Consider the following 17,462-nt stretch of genomic DNA (forward strand, 5'->3'; position numbering starts at 1 on the left):
CAGTGAAAGAAAGGTAAGAAACAACTAGCCCCCGGGGTAGTAAAACAACGAGAAAAACAAACAGAAACGCTAGGTGTCTTGTTGAGGGTCCAGGGTGTTGCCCTGAGTTGCCTATTGATATTGTCCAGCTTCCTCTTTAATTAGGTATGCCACATCCTCAGAGGATTTGCTCTATTGATTGAATGTTCTTCTATTTTGTTCTTTCCATATATTCCACCACTCCATCGAAGTAGGATCTGTTTTGCCTTTCAATATATCTTCTACTTTGCTTCCACCACTTGTAAATCGTTGAAATCCACTGCGCTGACGGCAAGTGGTGTAGACCGAACCGTGTAGCCAGGCGGCTCCAAACTGCGATAGTGTAAGCGCAATCTTTACATAGGTGTGTCGGTGTCTCTTACATACTACATTATTTTGATTGTGTGAATATGCGCTTGCACTTGTTAATGCTGCTGGTATGAAAAAAATCCTGAAAGGGTGAAAACCAACTGATTTTAATCAAAGTTTTCTGCCTAGCAACTATCATCCCAAAATTCGCAAGCTTGGCTGCTTAGCCGTTCACATACTTGCAAGCAACGGCTTTATCTTTACACACTACTCTGTCTCTACCCACAGGGAGCAGCATGCTCTTGCTGATGTTGCTTTGGCATGATTGTTCTTCAGTTGCTGCAGGCATGCAGATCATTACATAGGAGACTGTTTTAAAGGTTACTGCAGAAAGTATGATTTAGTGGTGACATGATAACTTGTAAGTAGATTCCTTTTATGTTCATATTGCTTTTCGTATGAAAAGGCTCATGATCTATGTACTCACACAAGCGAATTAAGTTCGCCTCAAATGAAATGGAATATGCTTTTCTCATTTCATGTTTCAGGGAAGAAGAAAAATTCCGGAACTTGCTGTATGCTACTTGTTTGCAGTGCACTTCCAGGTACTTTGTGAAGAGCTATTGCTTCTCTGCATGTTGTATTGTAAACTCTGAAGATATCAGCATTCTGTTATGGACTGCTGTCAATTTGGTTGAAACTGTCATTCTATACTCCCTAAAAGTTTACTTGCATCTGGTAATGATGAGTAGGAAGCAAGAACCCCCTTCTCTATCTGCTCATGTGAGACCTAGCAAGCTAATCAACCAAAATTAAGAACTAATAGGGCAGTTAGGAGAGGGAGTTCTGCAAAAAAGAATTGGCATAGTCAAGAAGTGTGGGTTCCTTGGAGGGTGTTCTTAGTGTTGAAAAGGTGGTGTTGGGATGTGCAATGCATTTAGCCGCTCAACGCGTCCTAAGTTCGGCGCCGGTTCGTCACCCATGTTCTGCCCAATTACATATAAATAAATCAAAGAGACGAGAACAAGTTTCGTGTCTCGAGGACAAACATTAGCAAAGGATAAACACTTGTTTCCTCTGCTTAGAATATTCTTTTGTTAGTGGACGGAATACCCCAACCAAACTTTGTCACCTACTGTGACATACTGACATTGCTAGTCTGAAACTCTGAATACATGCTGATGAACGAGGCATAAGTTTTTTCATCTAGTCTTTGCTGTGAAGATGCTATTGTTGTCCAGTTTTTCACCTAGACTATGCTTGTTTATCTCAAACATTGAACAGTTAAAAGTCGTATCTGAAAATTCTGACACCAAAAGATAATGTAGCATATATATTGATTTGCGGAGAACATATCAAGAACAAGCTCTCCACTGAAGGATAGATAAATTGTGACTCCAAGCCAAGCCATGGGCTGTGACATGGAATTAGTTGAACCAAGATCCTCACCACAAAGCAAGAAATGTTGGTTCTGATACTCCATGTCAAGCTATTAACATAACAGCCTCACTCTAAGACACTCGCATGCCCAAAAATTGAAGAGAAACCCAAAAAAAAAAGCAGCGGAAGGAAGAACTGTGAAGCCCTGCTATTCACACTATCATAAGCACCTGACTATACTTCTAGTAAGTTACTTCTATGACTCATAACACTACTATGCAGTTAGCATCTAAGGCACCATTGCTAGTTGAAACGTTTCACTCATCAATCAATGGAGAATGGTGAATCGCCTGTAGCTGACAAGTGGTCCCACCCGTCGGCGACCAGGCGTACAACCGCCGCGCAGCTGGGTTGCTGTCAATGCAGCCTCTGCCGCTTGGCAATGAACCCCGTCGAGCAGTTGGCGGCGGCCATGGGCGTCAGCGGCAGCATGGGCATCGCCGTCATCGGCCGCTTCATGCAGGTGTTGGAGCCGGCGTAGCCCAGCGTCGCGGCGGCCGCCACGGCGTTGGCGCCGCCAGCAGCCATGGGCGCGCCGACGTAGCCGGCGCGGGCGCCGAAGGGCAGCGTGTCCGGGGCGTGCACAGTGGGCGGGTTGCGCCACCGCGGGAGCTGCCCGGCGACGAGCAGGTTCTGCAGCAGCGGCCCGGCCTCCATGACGGCCGCCAGCAGCCGCCCCTTCTGAGGCAGCGGCCTCTTGCTGGCGAGCATATCGAGCACGGCGTCGGCCGCCGACCCGACGACGTTGGCGCCGGGCTGGCACTGCTGCTTGGCGGCGGCCGCCGACGGGGGCGGCGGCGTGGCGGGGCTGAGCTTGCAGCGCCTGTCGGCAGAGGTGACGGGGTCGAAGAAGGGGTCGACCGGGGACGAGACGAGGCTGCAGTCGGAGTCGGTGACACTGGAGGTGACGAGCGGCTGCGGCTGGGCGGCGGGGGCCGGCGCGGCGGCGGCGAGCAGGCGGAGTTGCTGCAGCTGGTCGCGCGCGTCGTCGCGCTCCTTGACCACCTGGCGGACAAGGTCGGCGAGCTTGGCGATGCTCTGCTCCTTCTTCTTGAGCTCCTCCTTGGCCGCCTCCAGCTCCAGCGTGGTGGCCAACAGGCTCTGCTTCAGCTCCGCCACGCTCTGCAGCAGCAGCAAGAAATTAAAGATGGTTAGTGCTTTCGTGCTTTCTTTCTTTCTTCCTGTTGATATATGCGCAAGATTCAAAGAATCACCAGTGCAAAAAGGTTGAGAAGCAAAAAAAAAAGATCAGTATCAGAATTAAAACTGATACTAGTGCAGTAGTGCTAACGATAATCTGATGAAATTTCACCGTGCTGCTTAATGCAAGAACGGACGCGAAACACAAGGTGATGGCTGGACAGGGACATGGCAGCACGATCTAGAGGGCAAATGATTTGGATTCCTGCAAATGATTGCATCATACAACCACTACTACTCATGTCAGTTGGAGACCTGGGAGCCCATGCTGGGCTCCTCCAGAAACAAAAGTTTTTTCTTCATTAAAAAACAAATCGACATGCATAAAAAGTAAAAGAAAAGGGCACCATCATTCAACAGCATCTCGCTACAGTGGCAAAGCTTTTTGGTTGAAAAGAAATGTGAATGAACCAAACGGGAAGAGAAGTCTGTAGACACGTCTGATAAAAGTTAAATTTTCCACGAGGCGATGCCGAACATGCAGGACCCCCTTGAGATTAGGGAGGGGGAGGACTGGAGGAGAAGAATTCCACCACGCTAAAGAAGTGTCAAGGCGTCTGGATGGAACCCTCTCCAATTCGCTGGCTGCCTAACCCCCCTTGACCACGGCAGTAAATGTCACGCGGGGCAGGGAGAGAGATCCCCTGCGGGCGCTCGCAACAGCGGACACACGGCGGAGGCCATTGCCGCCTCCCCTGCCGTGGCTGCCGTGGCGGCCAGCCAAGAACAAAATGCAGCGGCGTCGGCGGCGGCGGAACCAGAGGGTGTTGTGGTTTTGAGCAGGAGGGACGAGAGGAGGAAGAAGAGCGAATGGGGAAACAATAAATAAAATCAGTCGAATTGCGATTGGATTAGGAGAGAGATGAAGTGAATCTAGTACCTCCTGCGGGGGCTGCTGCAGATCGTCCGGGAAGGAGGTCCAGAGGGCGGAGAAGAGCGCGGCGTCCGTGCCGTCCCCCATGAAGAGAGGGAGTGGTTCCATTGCCATGGCTTGCCTTTTGCTTTTGCGCGATCGCTGCTGCTGCTGCTGCTGCTGCTGCTTCTGGCGTCTTGTGCGTATATAGAGGGGGAGGAGGTGGGGAGGGGAGGGGGAGAGAGAAATATATATAGCAAGGCTGCAAGCCGAGGATGGCAGATTGCTAAATGCTAAATAATTATATGGAAACTTGGGAGTGTTGTGGGGGAAGGGGAGGAAATTAGGGATTGATTATTTGGAATGTGCAGTGGCCTATGATCTCCTGCCATCTGGTGTGGCCACCCACCGGTTGGAAAAACATTTGAAAAACAAATGCAGGCCTTCTCTCTCTCCTCTCTCTCGCGTGGGTCCAACCACTTTTGTGTCTCTTGTGTACCTTGGCCTTTGCTCCCTTGGACAAAGTCTTCGTTTTTCTTTATTTTCTTTTCCGTCTCTTCAAGGGTGCAGTATCTTTCTTTGCCTGCAGGAGGGTTCATTCATCAGTCGATGTAGCACAGTAGCAGATAGTCAAGAGGAAATGTGACAAACAATACATGCACATATAACCTCTTTTTTTATGAATTGGTGAGGAGGGGCTTAGAGTTTAGACAGGGGGTGCAACGCTTTGATGAAAAGATAAAACTTGGATCATCTTATCATCAGGGCTAATGGCGCAAACAATCTGAGTATAGTAATTACTCCACTGATTAACTCATCACCCGGTCTCACTTTCCCTCCAAAATTAAGTTCAAAATGGGCTCGTTTCAAATCTTAATTTGACCCCCCACCATCATTACGCAGTGAGTTGGGTTCCCCCTGCTGGCTCCTGGAATGAAGCATCTGTTCCTTCCAATTCAGGTTCCATGCACAATGAATGTTTGTACATGATTTTCATACATTTCAATCCATTCTGTGGTATTTACGCTTGACGTGATTCATTTCTGTACATTTGTATATCTTGGGTGGCATATCTGAAGCTGCTGCTGCTACTACTATGCAAAGGAGGACGCTTGGTGTACACATGCACAATCGACGTCGTGTCACTGTCCATTCCCGGCCGGTTGCATAAAGAAACCAACCAAGAATCTCAAGTCTCTGAACATAAACTAGTCGTGCTAATACATGCATTTCGTGTTCTTGTCCAGGTACGCTTAACGTCGTCCATGCAGGGATCGGAAAGAAAAGAAATTAAGGTATTGTGTCGTCTGAACAGGTATAATACTACAGCAGTAATATAATAGAGCTGGAGATTGAGGTCGAGGACAATCATGGGTTTGCTATGGCTCGCCTCGTGTCCTCGCAGCCGCGAAGCTTTGTCAGGACGTGGCTGTTGCCGTGGGAAAAAGAAAAGGCGTGGATCAACCGATCCAACAGCCCAAGGCAGCTCGGCAGCAGCAATATACAAGGGAATCGATCGATGAATGGCCTGAAATAAGTGAAAAAAAGAGCAGAAAAGAAACAGCTCCGCTCGATCTGCGTGGTGCATGTATGTATGTATGTATGTACGGTTGACAATCGTACATGCGTGCGTGGTAAAAACAAGGAGTAACGCGTCGCAGAGGAATGGAATGGCAGTTGTTTTGTTTCCTTGTTCGGGTTTGACAGTCTGAGCTGGTTATCTTAAAAAAAAAACAGTCTGAGCTGGCTGTGCCCGGGGAGGAGAGAAGGAAAAGGAGAGGAGAGGAGAGGCGACAAAAGTTTGCATGGGAAAGGGCGCCATGTGGTGGCGGTGGGCCTGTACCGGCTTTCTTTCTTTTTCTTGCTTTACCGGCGGCCGCCGATGAGGAGGCTCGGCCGTGTTCAAGTCCAACCCAAACGTACAATATGCTATGCGCCGCGGCGGCCACGCCTAGTAGAAAAGGGGGGGAAAATAAAAATAAAAAAGCCTTTGTGTTGTGTTGCCTTGCGCCGCGCCGGCATGCAACGCAACGACCTCTCCTCGTTTGTTCGTAGCGCCGGGCTCGGTTACTACCTAGCACTAGCACTACGCGTCTCCAGCGCGGCGCTGCGGTGCCGCGATTTTTATTGCTCTGCTTCCGACCGCGCCGCTACGAGACGAGAGCTTGTTTGCTTCTCGGTCTTCCTCTCCCTCCTACCGGCAATCCCAGGTGGGTTTTATTTTTTTCTCTCTTTTCGGATGTAAATGTAACCTCTTTGTACGAAGTATTTGACACATTTTACATCAATCACTCGTTTGCGGTTAAGCTTTTTGCTCTGTGATCTAGGGGCCGGGCTCTCGTATTTGGCGACCTGAAAATTGCACACACAAAATGCACAACAATATAGGAGAGACTAGTCTCGCACTCTTTCTAGTTTTTCACGTGCAATAGACCCTCGCAGTCTGACAAACACAGGTACCAACCTCATGTGCTATGAGTCACAGCTTTACATTAGTTAATGAGCGAGCACGACGACGGGGAGCACCATTAAGCTGGGTTGAGATGGAAGATCAGCCAAATAACAATCCCCATAGCACCATTAAGCTGGGTTGAGTATAGCAGTACAACGCAGGCATAGGACGGCTGAGTAGCTCGAGAAGCTGTGTGAGTAGCTGCTACACAAATCGTCCGGTAGCAAGTTAATGCACACAAAACTAACGAGGGGGCGGGCCACCATGGCTATATTCAATTTCCCTGTGCTCACCTGTGGCCGCACCTGCACCTGCATGGGAGAGAGTCAGAGAGAGAGGCGGGGTAGGGAGGAGGAAGAAGACAATGGCCGTGGGGGACACAATCCGGAGGGGTCATGTACCTTGGATCTCCATCCATCCATCCGTCCGTCCGGCCATCTCTTTCTTGGGGTTTATTCTAGACTTTGAGCAACGCACAGTGGTAAAGCGATCGCCTTTCTTTCAACCTCTTGCCGCGTGCATGCGCTCTTTTTCAGTTTTTTCTCCATCCTCTCTCTGTCTCTCCGTGGGTTGCTTGCTAGCATGTCTAGGGTTCTTGCATTGGGACTTGCTTGCTGGGGGCTTTGGGACCCATCCCATAGCATGCAAGGTAAGGCAAGGCAATGCAATTATGGGGCATGGCCAGCAGGTAGTGGCCTCCCCTGGCCCTCATCGGCTCCTACATGCTCTGCCTTTTCTTGCTTGCATTAGGGGCACTGTGTGAGTGTGCATCAAAGCCATCAAGGGAAGAAAAAGGCACCACCACCACCCTCAAATAGTATATGTTTACTTGTGGGATCTTTTGCTAGTTCCTATCTTGCTCTTGTCTCATGTTATCCTCCATTTCTTTATTTTGAGCTCCCTTGCGATCTCGAGGTTCAACCACACGTACAAAAGCTAACCTACATGCTGTCACGTTGAGTAGCTGCAATGCCACGTACATACACTATGCATTGCCATGCTCAGACATGTCAAGAGCGCTGGACCAGAGGACGATTAAAGGCAGGGTGTCCAGTGATGCGTACATGTTACTGTCTCTGATGCGACGTGCTGGGTCATATACCACCCTGAGTCGTGTCGTGTGTGTCCTCCCGATCCGTAAGTAACCTAGGGCCACATCATGCATGAATACACCTTTTTCTCTTTTATTTTCGTGTATGTATGTAGACCCCTGACCACTGTAAAAGATGAAGAAAATTCTTGTGAAAATTAAAATGGTGTTGTCATTGTCGATAATGACGATATAAATTCAATTATTATTATACAGGGATCATCCCCGGCCACATAGGAGTGTCGTAGGACTAGTACTACTGCCCATATGTACGTGCCACAGTCACATGTGTATGTACGTGTATATGCAGACAAGATAGCGATCACGTACACCTAGGTCGTAGGCTAGCGAGATAGACAGAGAGACCGATCGACCAGATGGGATGTATGGAGGCGGAAAACAATTCATTTTCAAATATACCAGATATATGCAGATTCGATGAAAGAAATATATAATTATTTATTGGGGGAAAAAAAAGCAGCGGCCGGCGACGATCGTCGATGAAAACCCGGGGTTCGTCGGGGAACAAGGCGACCACGGGAATGTGGCCCTGCTAGGCTTTTAATTTCCCGCGATTTTACTCCAACGACGACGACGCGCCTCCGGCCTCCGGGCCGGCCAACGGCTTTACCCGTCAAAACGAATCATGTGCGGCGGCCATACTGCCCGACGCAAAACCCCACAGCCATTAATGCCCCTCCACTCACCTCCAAAATTTCAGTTTCAGCTACCTGCCTAGTAGTACTAGCTACCATTACCCACTAGGTTTATCTTAGCCAGCGGCGGAGCTTCACTGGAAATTTAGAGGGGCCAGCTCCATGTATACTAAAACTCTAATATAACCTCAATGTCTGAGTACTTTCTCTAGAGATTAGCAGAACTGAGGGAGCGGCCGTGGCCCACCCTGACCCTCACTAAGCTCTGCCCATACATACCGTATAACACGTATACTATGTGTCCAATTGCCTAACAGTTGCTAGGCGTGGCATGGGCCATGGCGCGATGCAGACCTCCTCTGCAACCAAGGAGTAGCTGTGGAATTATGTACAATTTGGTTATTGTCGAAATTTTTTATATGTATACCTTTTAAGAAAAGGATTCAATGTCCAAGAATTCGCGAAACTCCTATGAAATGCCTCGCTTCATAGGAATTTTGCAAAATAAGGTTCCATCATAAAAAATTTCAAGCTACATCCAAACGTACCACCGGAAAATCTCCGCATTCTGAATTCCTATAGAGTTGAGAATACTGCTTCCAACGGAGGCCATGGTGATATGCCCCCTTCGCCTTTCGAGTCTCGATGGATGATGGATCCTTGCTCTTGAACATACTAATATACTATTCGTTGATGATATTGGCAATAATTTCCCCGTTCCATTGACTTGGTAGACGCTGATAAAATATGGACCAATGTATAACACATTCTTATGTGTAGTGGATCACTTGGACTAGATATTAGAAAAAGGAAGAAGAAATTTAAGGCATGGAGCAACGCTCCACGAACTGCCACGTAAACCTTTCAAGAACATGGGCCGCACCCTACGGTTTAGGATTCTCTTAGAGGATAAGGGTATCCACGGGTCCCCACCGACCAGGATATTGGTCGGCCCTGATAAGTGAGCCTGCCCGACCATACCGTGCGGGCGAAGGCATTGAGACGCGTGGAGTACAAGCCAAGAGGCCAGGCGAATCAATTCAGCCCAGATATCATGGGATACTTGTTGTAAACCAACTTAGATTGCTTTCTATGTAACAACCGACTAGTATTAGATCTTATCCGATTGTAACTCTAGGTCGTCAACCTATATAAGGCGGCCAGGGATGCCTCCCGAGGGCATCAAAACACACCTAGATTCATCCCACCTCACGCTAACTCTTCGCACCTGCGATCATCAATACAATCCACCAGAACAAGGATGTAGGGTATTACTCTACGGAGGCCGAACCTATCTAAACCTTACGTCTCTATGTTACCATTCGAGCTCTTGGTCTTACGATCTCCCCTGCCTACAAATCTACCACCTGAGTAGCCCCCTGGTGGACTGCCGGTCACCAAATCCAACAGTTGATGCGCCAGGTAGGGGTGATCGTGAGATCCTCCCCAGCGAGCTCGATGGCATCCCGCCCCGGCATGATCTCCCCCGAGAGCATGAAGAACTTCCTCACCAACCCGATCCAGCTCCGCTTCGTGAGCATGCTGGTGGACTCCGACTCCACCACCTCCTTCACCAACTCGGCGTCCGCCGCCTGCGTGGCATCCGTCGGATCTGCTTCGACGAAGCAAGGTCTTCACCTGAGGATCATCACGCCGCTTGCCTAGCAGGTCAGCGATCTCTCTCTCTCTCTCTCTCTCTCTCTCTCTCTCTCTCTCTCTCTCTCAGAGAGGGTCCCACACATCCTCGCGGCAACCCGCCCACCCACGCCCTCCGATCTAATCGCAGGGCTCGATTGCATCAGTAACACCATTGCTGAGTGCATCAACCTCTCCGAGGTGGCACTACGCCCCAGAAGGTCAGCACAGGGCTCTCCCCGCGCCCCTTTTAGCATCAAGAACTCGGTTGTTGTGTTTTCCAAAAAAACTCGTGTAGTCTTTCCAAATCCAATCTGACGACCCACCCGAATCCACCCAGTTTCCAGACTGCGGCGAGTTTCACCTGAATCCACCCAATTTCCAGACTGCGGCGAGTTCCAGGTCTCTCGTTTCGCCCTAACCCCAAACACTTACGACGAGGGCAACGATTGTAACTCTAGGTCACCTAAGCCAACACTCTCTCATCTATAATACTGCTCACATACTATACACAAAAAAGGCACATGATATGTCTTAGCCGCCTTGTAATTTGTGTGGAAACATGATAAACATATCTAGATTAGAATATCATCATACGCTCGAACACCGCAGGTTGGTAATCATGTAGCAGGATCGTATTTCACGAACCACTGTCACGGTATCTTAATTAACACAACCAAAAACTAGTGACAAGGATGAACCCTTATCAATGGAAATATTTAGATTAGCATTTTTTCGCTTTTTTTTTTTTTGGTGCCGGGGACGTTTGCTTGTGAGGAAAGAAAGAAGAGAAAAAAAGAAGAAAAGGAGGGAGTGGGCCCACGCGCGGCGCCCGACGCGTTTGTCGTATTCGCGGCGCGCTCCCCGCATATGGCCCCCATGTGTGGCGGTGGGGGCCTCGCCCCGGCCTGGCGTGCCCGATTGGCCCACGTGTCACACGCTCGTACACGTGCGGCGCGCAACACGACAGGGGAGTCGGGAGGGCCCCGCCTGTGCCGTCGCCACCACGTGTCGCGGTCGCCGCCGTTGGAGACCGGCTGGATCGCCGGGAGACCTCACAACCGGTGCACAGCTTCCCTCCGTGTGAGCTGCGTTGTTGGCACGCACGACCATTAGAGGTAGAGCTAGTTAATTTGCTTGGAATCTCGAAAATTAGCAGTACACGCATGAGAATTACATAGGGAAATAGCTAAAGGATAGGCCATACTCGTATACTCAAATATGGTACAAGTTCCATATTTTGAGCCGGAGCAAGTAGTGCCACTTTGAGTTCCGAATGCTTCTCTACTGTTCCAAAATCCAAACAAGGGCATAGACAAACAGACATGAAAATAATTAAAATCCAGCCGAGCTGAATTTATGCTAGCTTGTCTACCTGGATATAGTACTTAAACCAATACAAAAAAAGAATAAACAGCACTTTCTTGACTACTACTGATCTTGAATTAATATATAGATGGAGTGATGGACTTGTTTTTATATAGTGCACTCGCTTTCATTCAGAGTACACGAACAAAATAAAGAGATACGACGTTGGGCGAGAGAGAGCGAGCGAGCGAGGGACTACATGCGAAGAACCAGCAACCACTGGCGTCGCTAAACAAAGGCGGTTTGACATGAGAGCCACGACCTTCTGCCACGCACGTACTGTACATCACAGCCCTAACATACTTACCATTAATCAATTGGGCTAAACATAGGAGACCGACATGTAGACACAGGCGATGATTGGCCAGCTAGCTGCTAATAATCATTGAGAGTCGGCTAGCTCATTATATCGCAAAAGATATCGTTTATTTAGTATACATATAGTATACACATACACGTCCTTGTACTGTGCAAAATATGCATGTCTGCATATCTATATAATATATATGCTATATTAAAAAACCGTGCCTACATATAGTCCAAGTCGTTGGTTTCTTTACAGTTTGTCAGAGGCTTTAGAGCATATAAATAATGGTCGTCGAAGAAAGGGGCAATATCTCTCTATATTTAAAAAGAAGATGAAAGTATCTATCGCTAACCAATAATAGCGCAGATGTTATCTTTAATCTCAGTTGATTTAATAAGTCCACGGAAAACAAATGCTTGTTTAGTGTAATGCACCCCACCTGAATTTTGAACCATTGGATCTACAACTAACACATGTAGCCGGCCCAGAAAGCACCCGGAAAACTTCTAGGATGGAAAAAAGGTCTATATATGAAAACATTACCATACTCTAGTACACACTTAAATAGCGTGCGGCATTAAATTCGTGTCAAATCGTGGCGTCCAAATCAACGACCAATGCAAAATTGAAAGGAAGTTAAGGGCTAGCCGCCGCTTAGGCTGCGACTTCCGGTCTCTCACAGTGTTTGTTCGGTTGGGTTGTGAATTTTGGAAAAGCTGCTGCGAGATGTGGACTGTTAAAAAGTAGCTGTGAGAAAAGCAGGAGGCCGTTTGGTTAGAGTAGCCGTGAAGCTGTAGCTGTGAACCGCGGTCATCTTGCATTTCAACCCTCAGATCTATTTAACTCTTGCATAAAGGTCCCTGAAACTTCCCCGTACCCCCCTCCTTCCCTTTCTTCTCTCACAGCACCCCCATGCACGCGCGCACAGGCACGGGCGGCACGGCGCACGGCACACGGCACATGGCCAGCCGTGGCCCTGGCCGGCGGCAGGGAAGGTGGGCACACAGTGCCCAAAGGCCGTGGAGCTCACCAGCAAAGGGACAACGACGAGGAAGAGGCGGCGCAATGCAGGTCCAGGGGTGGCGGCGGGCGGCGAACAAGGACGGACGGGGGCTAATGGGGAGCGACGTCGGGAGCACTGCACAGCAAGGGAGAGCGGCCGGTGAGCAAAAAAATGGATGTGGGATGTCTTGAGGAAGCTGTGGCTGCGAGGAATCGATCGGATGCCAACCCACGGCTGTGAATCGGACCGGCGACGGTGAGGTGGTTGCGGTGGACTTGAGCTTGGGCATCCTTTCATCCTCATCCTTTTTTCTTCTCCAACTCAACTTTCTCCACCACCACCGAGACATCTTCGCCCATAGCCCCCATGGCGTCGAGGTTTGCAGCTCGGCGGCGCTCCACCTCCTACCTCGCCGGAGCCCACGGCTTTCCCACGCCTTGCGCCCGTGCCGGACGGCATCCGCGTCCTGTGCCACCCCTCGGCCACAGCACCAGCCATGTCAGCGCTAGTTGGCGGCCCGCTTCACGAGCGGCGCCTGCTCACTCAAGCAGCCGCGCCGCCTAACCCAGTCGTGCATGCGCCCTCCAACCCCGCTCGACGGCCGCGAAGCGCCGCCCCCGCCCTTGCGGTTCGAGTCATCGGTTGCGGCCTACGCCATGGCCGTGCTTCGTGGCCGGGCCGTGCTGCCGCCGGGGGTGGCGGGAGGAGGCGGACGGATTGCGCGTGCGGGAGAAATAGAACGGGGGAGAAAAACGAACTGATACGTTCATAACCAGTGGCAGGTGGGTAATTTTTTCTCCAAAGCACTTGAAAGCAGAAGGGAAGGTGCTTTTGGTTTTGTACTTAAAGCAAAAGCAGTTTTTGACAAAAGCACATATGGTTTTTAGTCTCTTTGATTAATTTTTAATTTTTGTAAAAGCAAAAGCAGGTTGCACCCATATTCTCATTTGTGTTGCTCGTATATGTGGTGCTTATGATCTCTGGTTTTTTTTTTCTAGTAGCTCCGTTTTCGTTTCATTTCATGCATGCATGCATCTCAAATTCGTACGTGCCTTAGCGTTGCGTGCGCGCGCGCTTATGTGGTGCCGGCTGCAACTTGCATCGGGTGCTGTTCCTCCTGGCCGAGACCAGGGGCCATGCCCGTCGCCATTCAGCAGCCCCATTAATATTTATATACATGAGTATAATATGATATAGTAGTACAGAGAGAGGACATCAGGACAGGAAAAATCAAACATAGCTGTATAATATATTATTTTCTTCCTTTACCGGCCAGTTCTTCCTTTTCCCTTTGTTCCTTGAAAAGTGACCGTGTTTTTCTTTTGCATGTACTTGCCACTTGGCCTTGGCTCGCTCACACGGTTTGTTCTTTCTTTGTCTGTAAATTTCTATTTACCATAAATTTTTAACTGCTGTCCGTATTCTAAAATGTAGGTCGTTTTGACCTTTCTATATATATAGATTTTGCTATGCACATAAATATTTGGTTATATTTAAATATATAGCAAAATATATTTATCTACAAATGCTAAAACGACATATATTTTGAAACGGAGGAAGTAGATAACTAAAAAGCTCATTTTTCAAGCGCATTTAATTAATAGCAAGCTCTCGATTAGATCTTGCAATTCATGCAGCGAGGACTGCGGGAGTAGCATGAATATATCCGTGGTCCATCCATTATTCCTTTTGTGGCTGCCTGAAAACCAAATGATACTGTACCATACGGGCCAGAAGATAACCATGGACCAGGGATCGATGTGCGCCACATGGTTTAAATTCTGGATAAGGGTCACGCTGAAGATATATACGTACTCTCCCTCCCTATGATCATCGTGCATTAAATTCGCTTCTTCGTCTGCTCCATCTCCTGCACGTCGACTTGTCTGCTCGAAGAACTGGACCACCCCAGCAGCCCGCCGGTACAGTACAGGAGTTGCTATACGACAGTTATCCGTATAATCCAATTTGATCTCTGTCCTTGTTGCTTTTATTTTCATTTCCATTTTGCCGAAACCCTTTCCCCCCCCCCTTTTACAGGACAAGCTATAAGCAAAGATAATACCTGTATTTGCTTGGATAATATAAATACGAAAGATTTTTACAAGATGCGGCCCTGGTAGTGGGGGCCACACAGTACATAGTAAGATAATGGTCAATAAATCATTTTAAAAAAAACTAGGTCAAGAAATCATATAAAAAAGGATCACAGTACACTCTTACTGCTCTATTGACCGAGTTTGGATTAAATCATGTGCTAATAATTAGCAGTTTGGCTACGTAATTAGTAATACCAGCGGCACAAACCGACATGTATCTAGGTGCACGTTCTCACCTGAGAGCTGCTGCTATCTGGGTAGGTTAGCATGATACGCTTTCATGCAGGTATGAATCCGGACTTCAGCAGGAGAGGACCACTGCACTGCACACGGGTCACCAGGGGAGTGGGAATGGAGAGGCAAAAAAGAAGCATTGGTGTGGACTGCATCAAGAAATTCCAAAATGGATGCGTACACCGACAGATATATACATCCATCCACAAGATTTGTGGCGTATACATGGCCGATCGCTACGTACATCCCTGCTGCATGTACATTCAATGTACACTCGATTTGTATTGTACAGTATACGTCTCCTGTCGCCCTTTGTGGCGTGCCCACATTCTGAAGTCACATCTCAGGTAGCCCTCAGAAAAAAAAAAAGAAGGGCTAATTTTATTCCGGAATTCGTGTCTCTTCGTGTTATGTTAATTCGATTGTGCAGAAAAAATTCGTATGGTTTTGTCCAAGGACTGAGGAACTTTTTGTGATGTGCTACGTGTTACTGATGCAATTTGTTGAAGTTTCAGGTCAACAATGGTCAGCTGACGGTACAGCAGCAGGTAAATTACTAAGGGGCTGTTTGGCTCACAGCGATTAAACTTTAGCTCGTGTCACATGGATATCTGAATATTAATTATGAGTATAAATATAGTCTAATTATAAAACTAATTACACAAATGAAGGTTAATTCGTGAGACGAATCTATTAAACCTAATTAGCTCATAATTTGATAATGTGGTGCTACAGTAACCATTTACTAATGATAAGTTAATTAGGCTTAATAGATTCGTCTCGCGAATTAGTTTAGAGATTCTGCAATTAATTTTATAATTAAATATATTTAGCCGTATCCGCCATTATCCAAACAGCCCTATCTCAGAATCTGAAAAGAAAAGAAGCTGCTGTTCTGCTCAGCGCAGACCGTCTGTGGGGTAAAGTTGCGTCATGTCAGGTAGAGGTCGCCATCCATCCATCCATCCATCACTCCATCAGTCCAAGTCATTGTCGGGTGGTAAAAAATGGCAGGTCAAACCTTGCTGGTTTTTAACCGCTCATGCATCTTTTCTAATCTCAAATCATGGAATGACCTCGCTTTCAGCAGCACACATGCGGTGCAGCAGGTCTCGTTGTTTCCTGTCAAAGCTGCTGATTAGTGGTAGCATCTCGTTGCGAAATCTGACCGACTGTTCAATGGAGGCAGGCAGGGAAGGAGGTAGATGGGAGGTCCAGATCGACCAACCTGCATGCATGACTCAAGACTGATGACTTCGTCAGGTCTCTAGAGGGTAAGGGTGCTACTTTCCGCTCTGCACGCCGTAAGTGTTGTAGCTTACAAAGCCCAAAAGTCGTAGCTCAGCCCACGGGCATGTATTCCTTTTCTTTTTTCCTGTCCCTTCAACAGTCGTCTTCACTGATTCTTCTATGGCATCATCATCATAGGACTAACTTGAGCAAATTTTTTTTTCAGAATTTCACTGGCCAGACTTATGTTGGAAGTCATCAGTGTCCAACTTGGCTCATTGGGAACAACAAATCCAAAGTATTTTCGCTCTTGTAATGTGAGCCAGACTTGAAGGCTTGCAGTTCCAGGGTAGTTTCATCTGTGATGGGCTATGGCATCACTGGCAAGGATGGGCCGAAAAGTCTGTAGGCCCAAAAGCCGAGCGCACAAGCTGCCAGGCCCAGCAGTGATTATCAAGGCTTTCAAGGCTTTCGCACCCGAGGTCCATAGGAATCCCGGCGCATTTGGACCGGACCACCGACCGGGTCGATGCGGCGGCTGCACATCTCCTTTCTGGGTTTCTGGCCCAGGATAAGGTGAGGTCCACATAAGCAAAGCGCGAGGGCATTTAACCATTCATGAAATGATTTTTATTTAAGACAATGGATGATATTATCCTGCTCCAGACATTGTCTTCCGAGAATACATCATATCATACAATTTCTGAAAAATGACAGTTTTTATGAATTAACTAATTTAATTCTGGATTAATCAACAACATGCAGACATGTTCAATAACTAGTCATCGCCAACATTTTCTTTATGTCAAAGTACAACATAGAAAGTGGTGAGAATAAATTCGAAAATGAAAGGATCATCAGTGGGAAAGAAAGAACCTATTCATCTGTTGTGAAAATTGTATTTTTGAAAGCACATTACTGGCGTGAGCATAGTTGAATGCAACAGTCTATGGAAGATTAGACCGATAGATTTTAAGACTAACAAAGACTTTGCCAAAGATGATATATCATCCCTGATCGTTAGAGGACATAATCACACAGCCAGTCAGCCACGTCCTCTAATCATGCAATGCCATGCAGGCGATGCTTGGGTTTAGGTAAGCAGGCTATCTAGCTTTTCATGCATATGAAAGAAAAGAAAAAATTATAATCAGTTAGTTAGCTATATCGATTCTTCCTGGATCCCCTCATCTCTTCTCGATCGATCATTTTCCATGCTTATGAAAGAAAAGAAAAGAAAAGAAAGGTATTAAAATACCAATTGGTTTCCTCCGTGACAAAAGGAAAAGAGAGAGAAAAGGTGATCGAGAATTCGAGAAGAGCTGGCCACAGTGGCGAACAAAATTTTAGCGGATGTGAGGTCATCATGCATCTACCTGTGTGGCCCAGTTTATACAAGCAGCTAGCACACTACAAGAGGGCCGGCATGCCTGCACTCAAGCGCGCGCACTAAAAAAAGAAGCAGAGGTTGTGTGGTGAACATGCCACTACAAGAGCTGGGCTGCTAGTGGATGTAAAAATGATTTTACAATGATATGATAATGCTAGGTTAATCAGGTTAGGACCAA

At 47.7% G+C, this 17,462-nt stretch overlaps 1 protein-coding gene across 1 annotated transcript; it reads right to left on the reverse strand.

Annotated features, from left to right (window-relative positions):
* Positions 1-1,647: 1,647 nt before the first annotated feature.
* Positions 1,648-4,344, reverse strand: LOC117847174 (uncharacterized). Its single transcript, XM_034728337.2, has 2 exons — positions 3,848-4,344; positions 1,648-2,889 (listed from the first exon to the last, which is right to left on the reverse strand). Exons 1-2 carry the CDS (start codon positions 3,953-3,955, stop codon positions 2,125-2,127), a joined length of 873 nt encoding a protein of 290 aa, XP_034584228.1. The 5' UTR covers positions 3,956-4,344; the 3' UTR covers positions 1,648-2,124.
* Positions 4,345-17,462: the final 13,118 nt, after the last annotated feature.

Source organism: Setaria viridis, chromosome 3 (genome assembly GCF_005286985.2).
Source record: "Setaria viridis chromosome 3, Setaria_viridis_v4.0, whole genome shotgun sequence".
Taxonomy (NCBI): domain Eukaryota; kingdom Viridiplantae; phylum Streptophyta; class Magnoliopsida; order Poales; family Poaceae; genus Setaria; species Setaria viridis.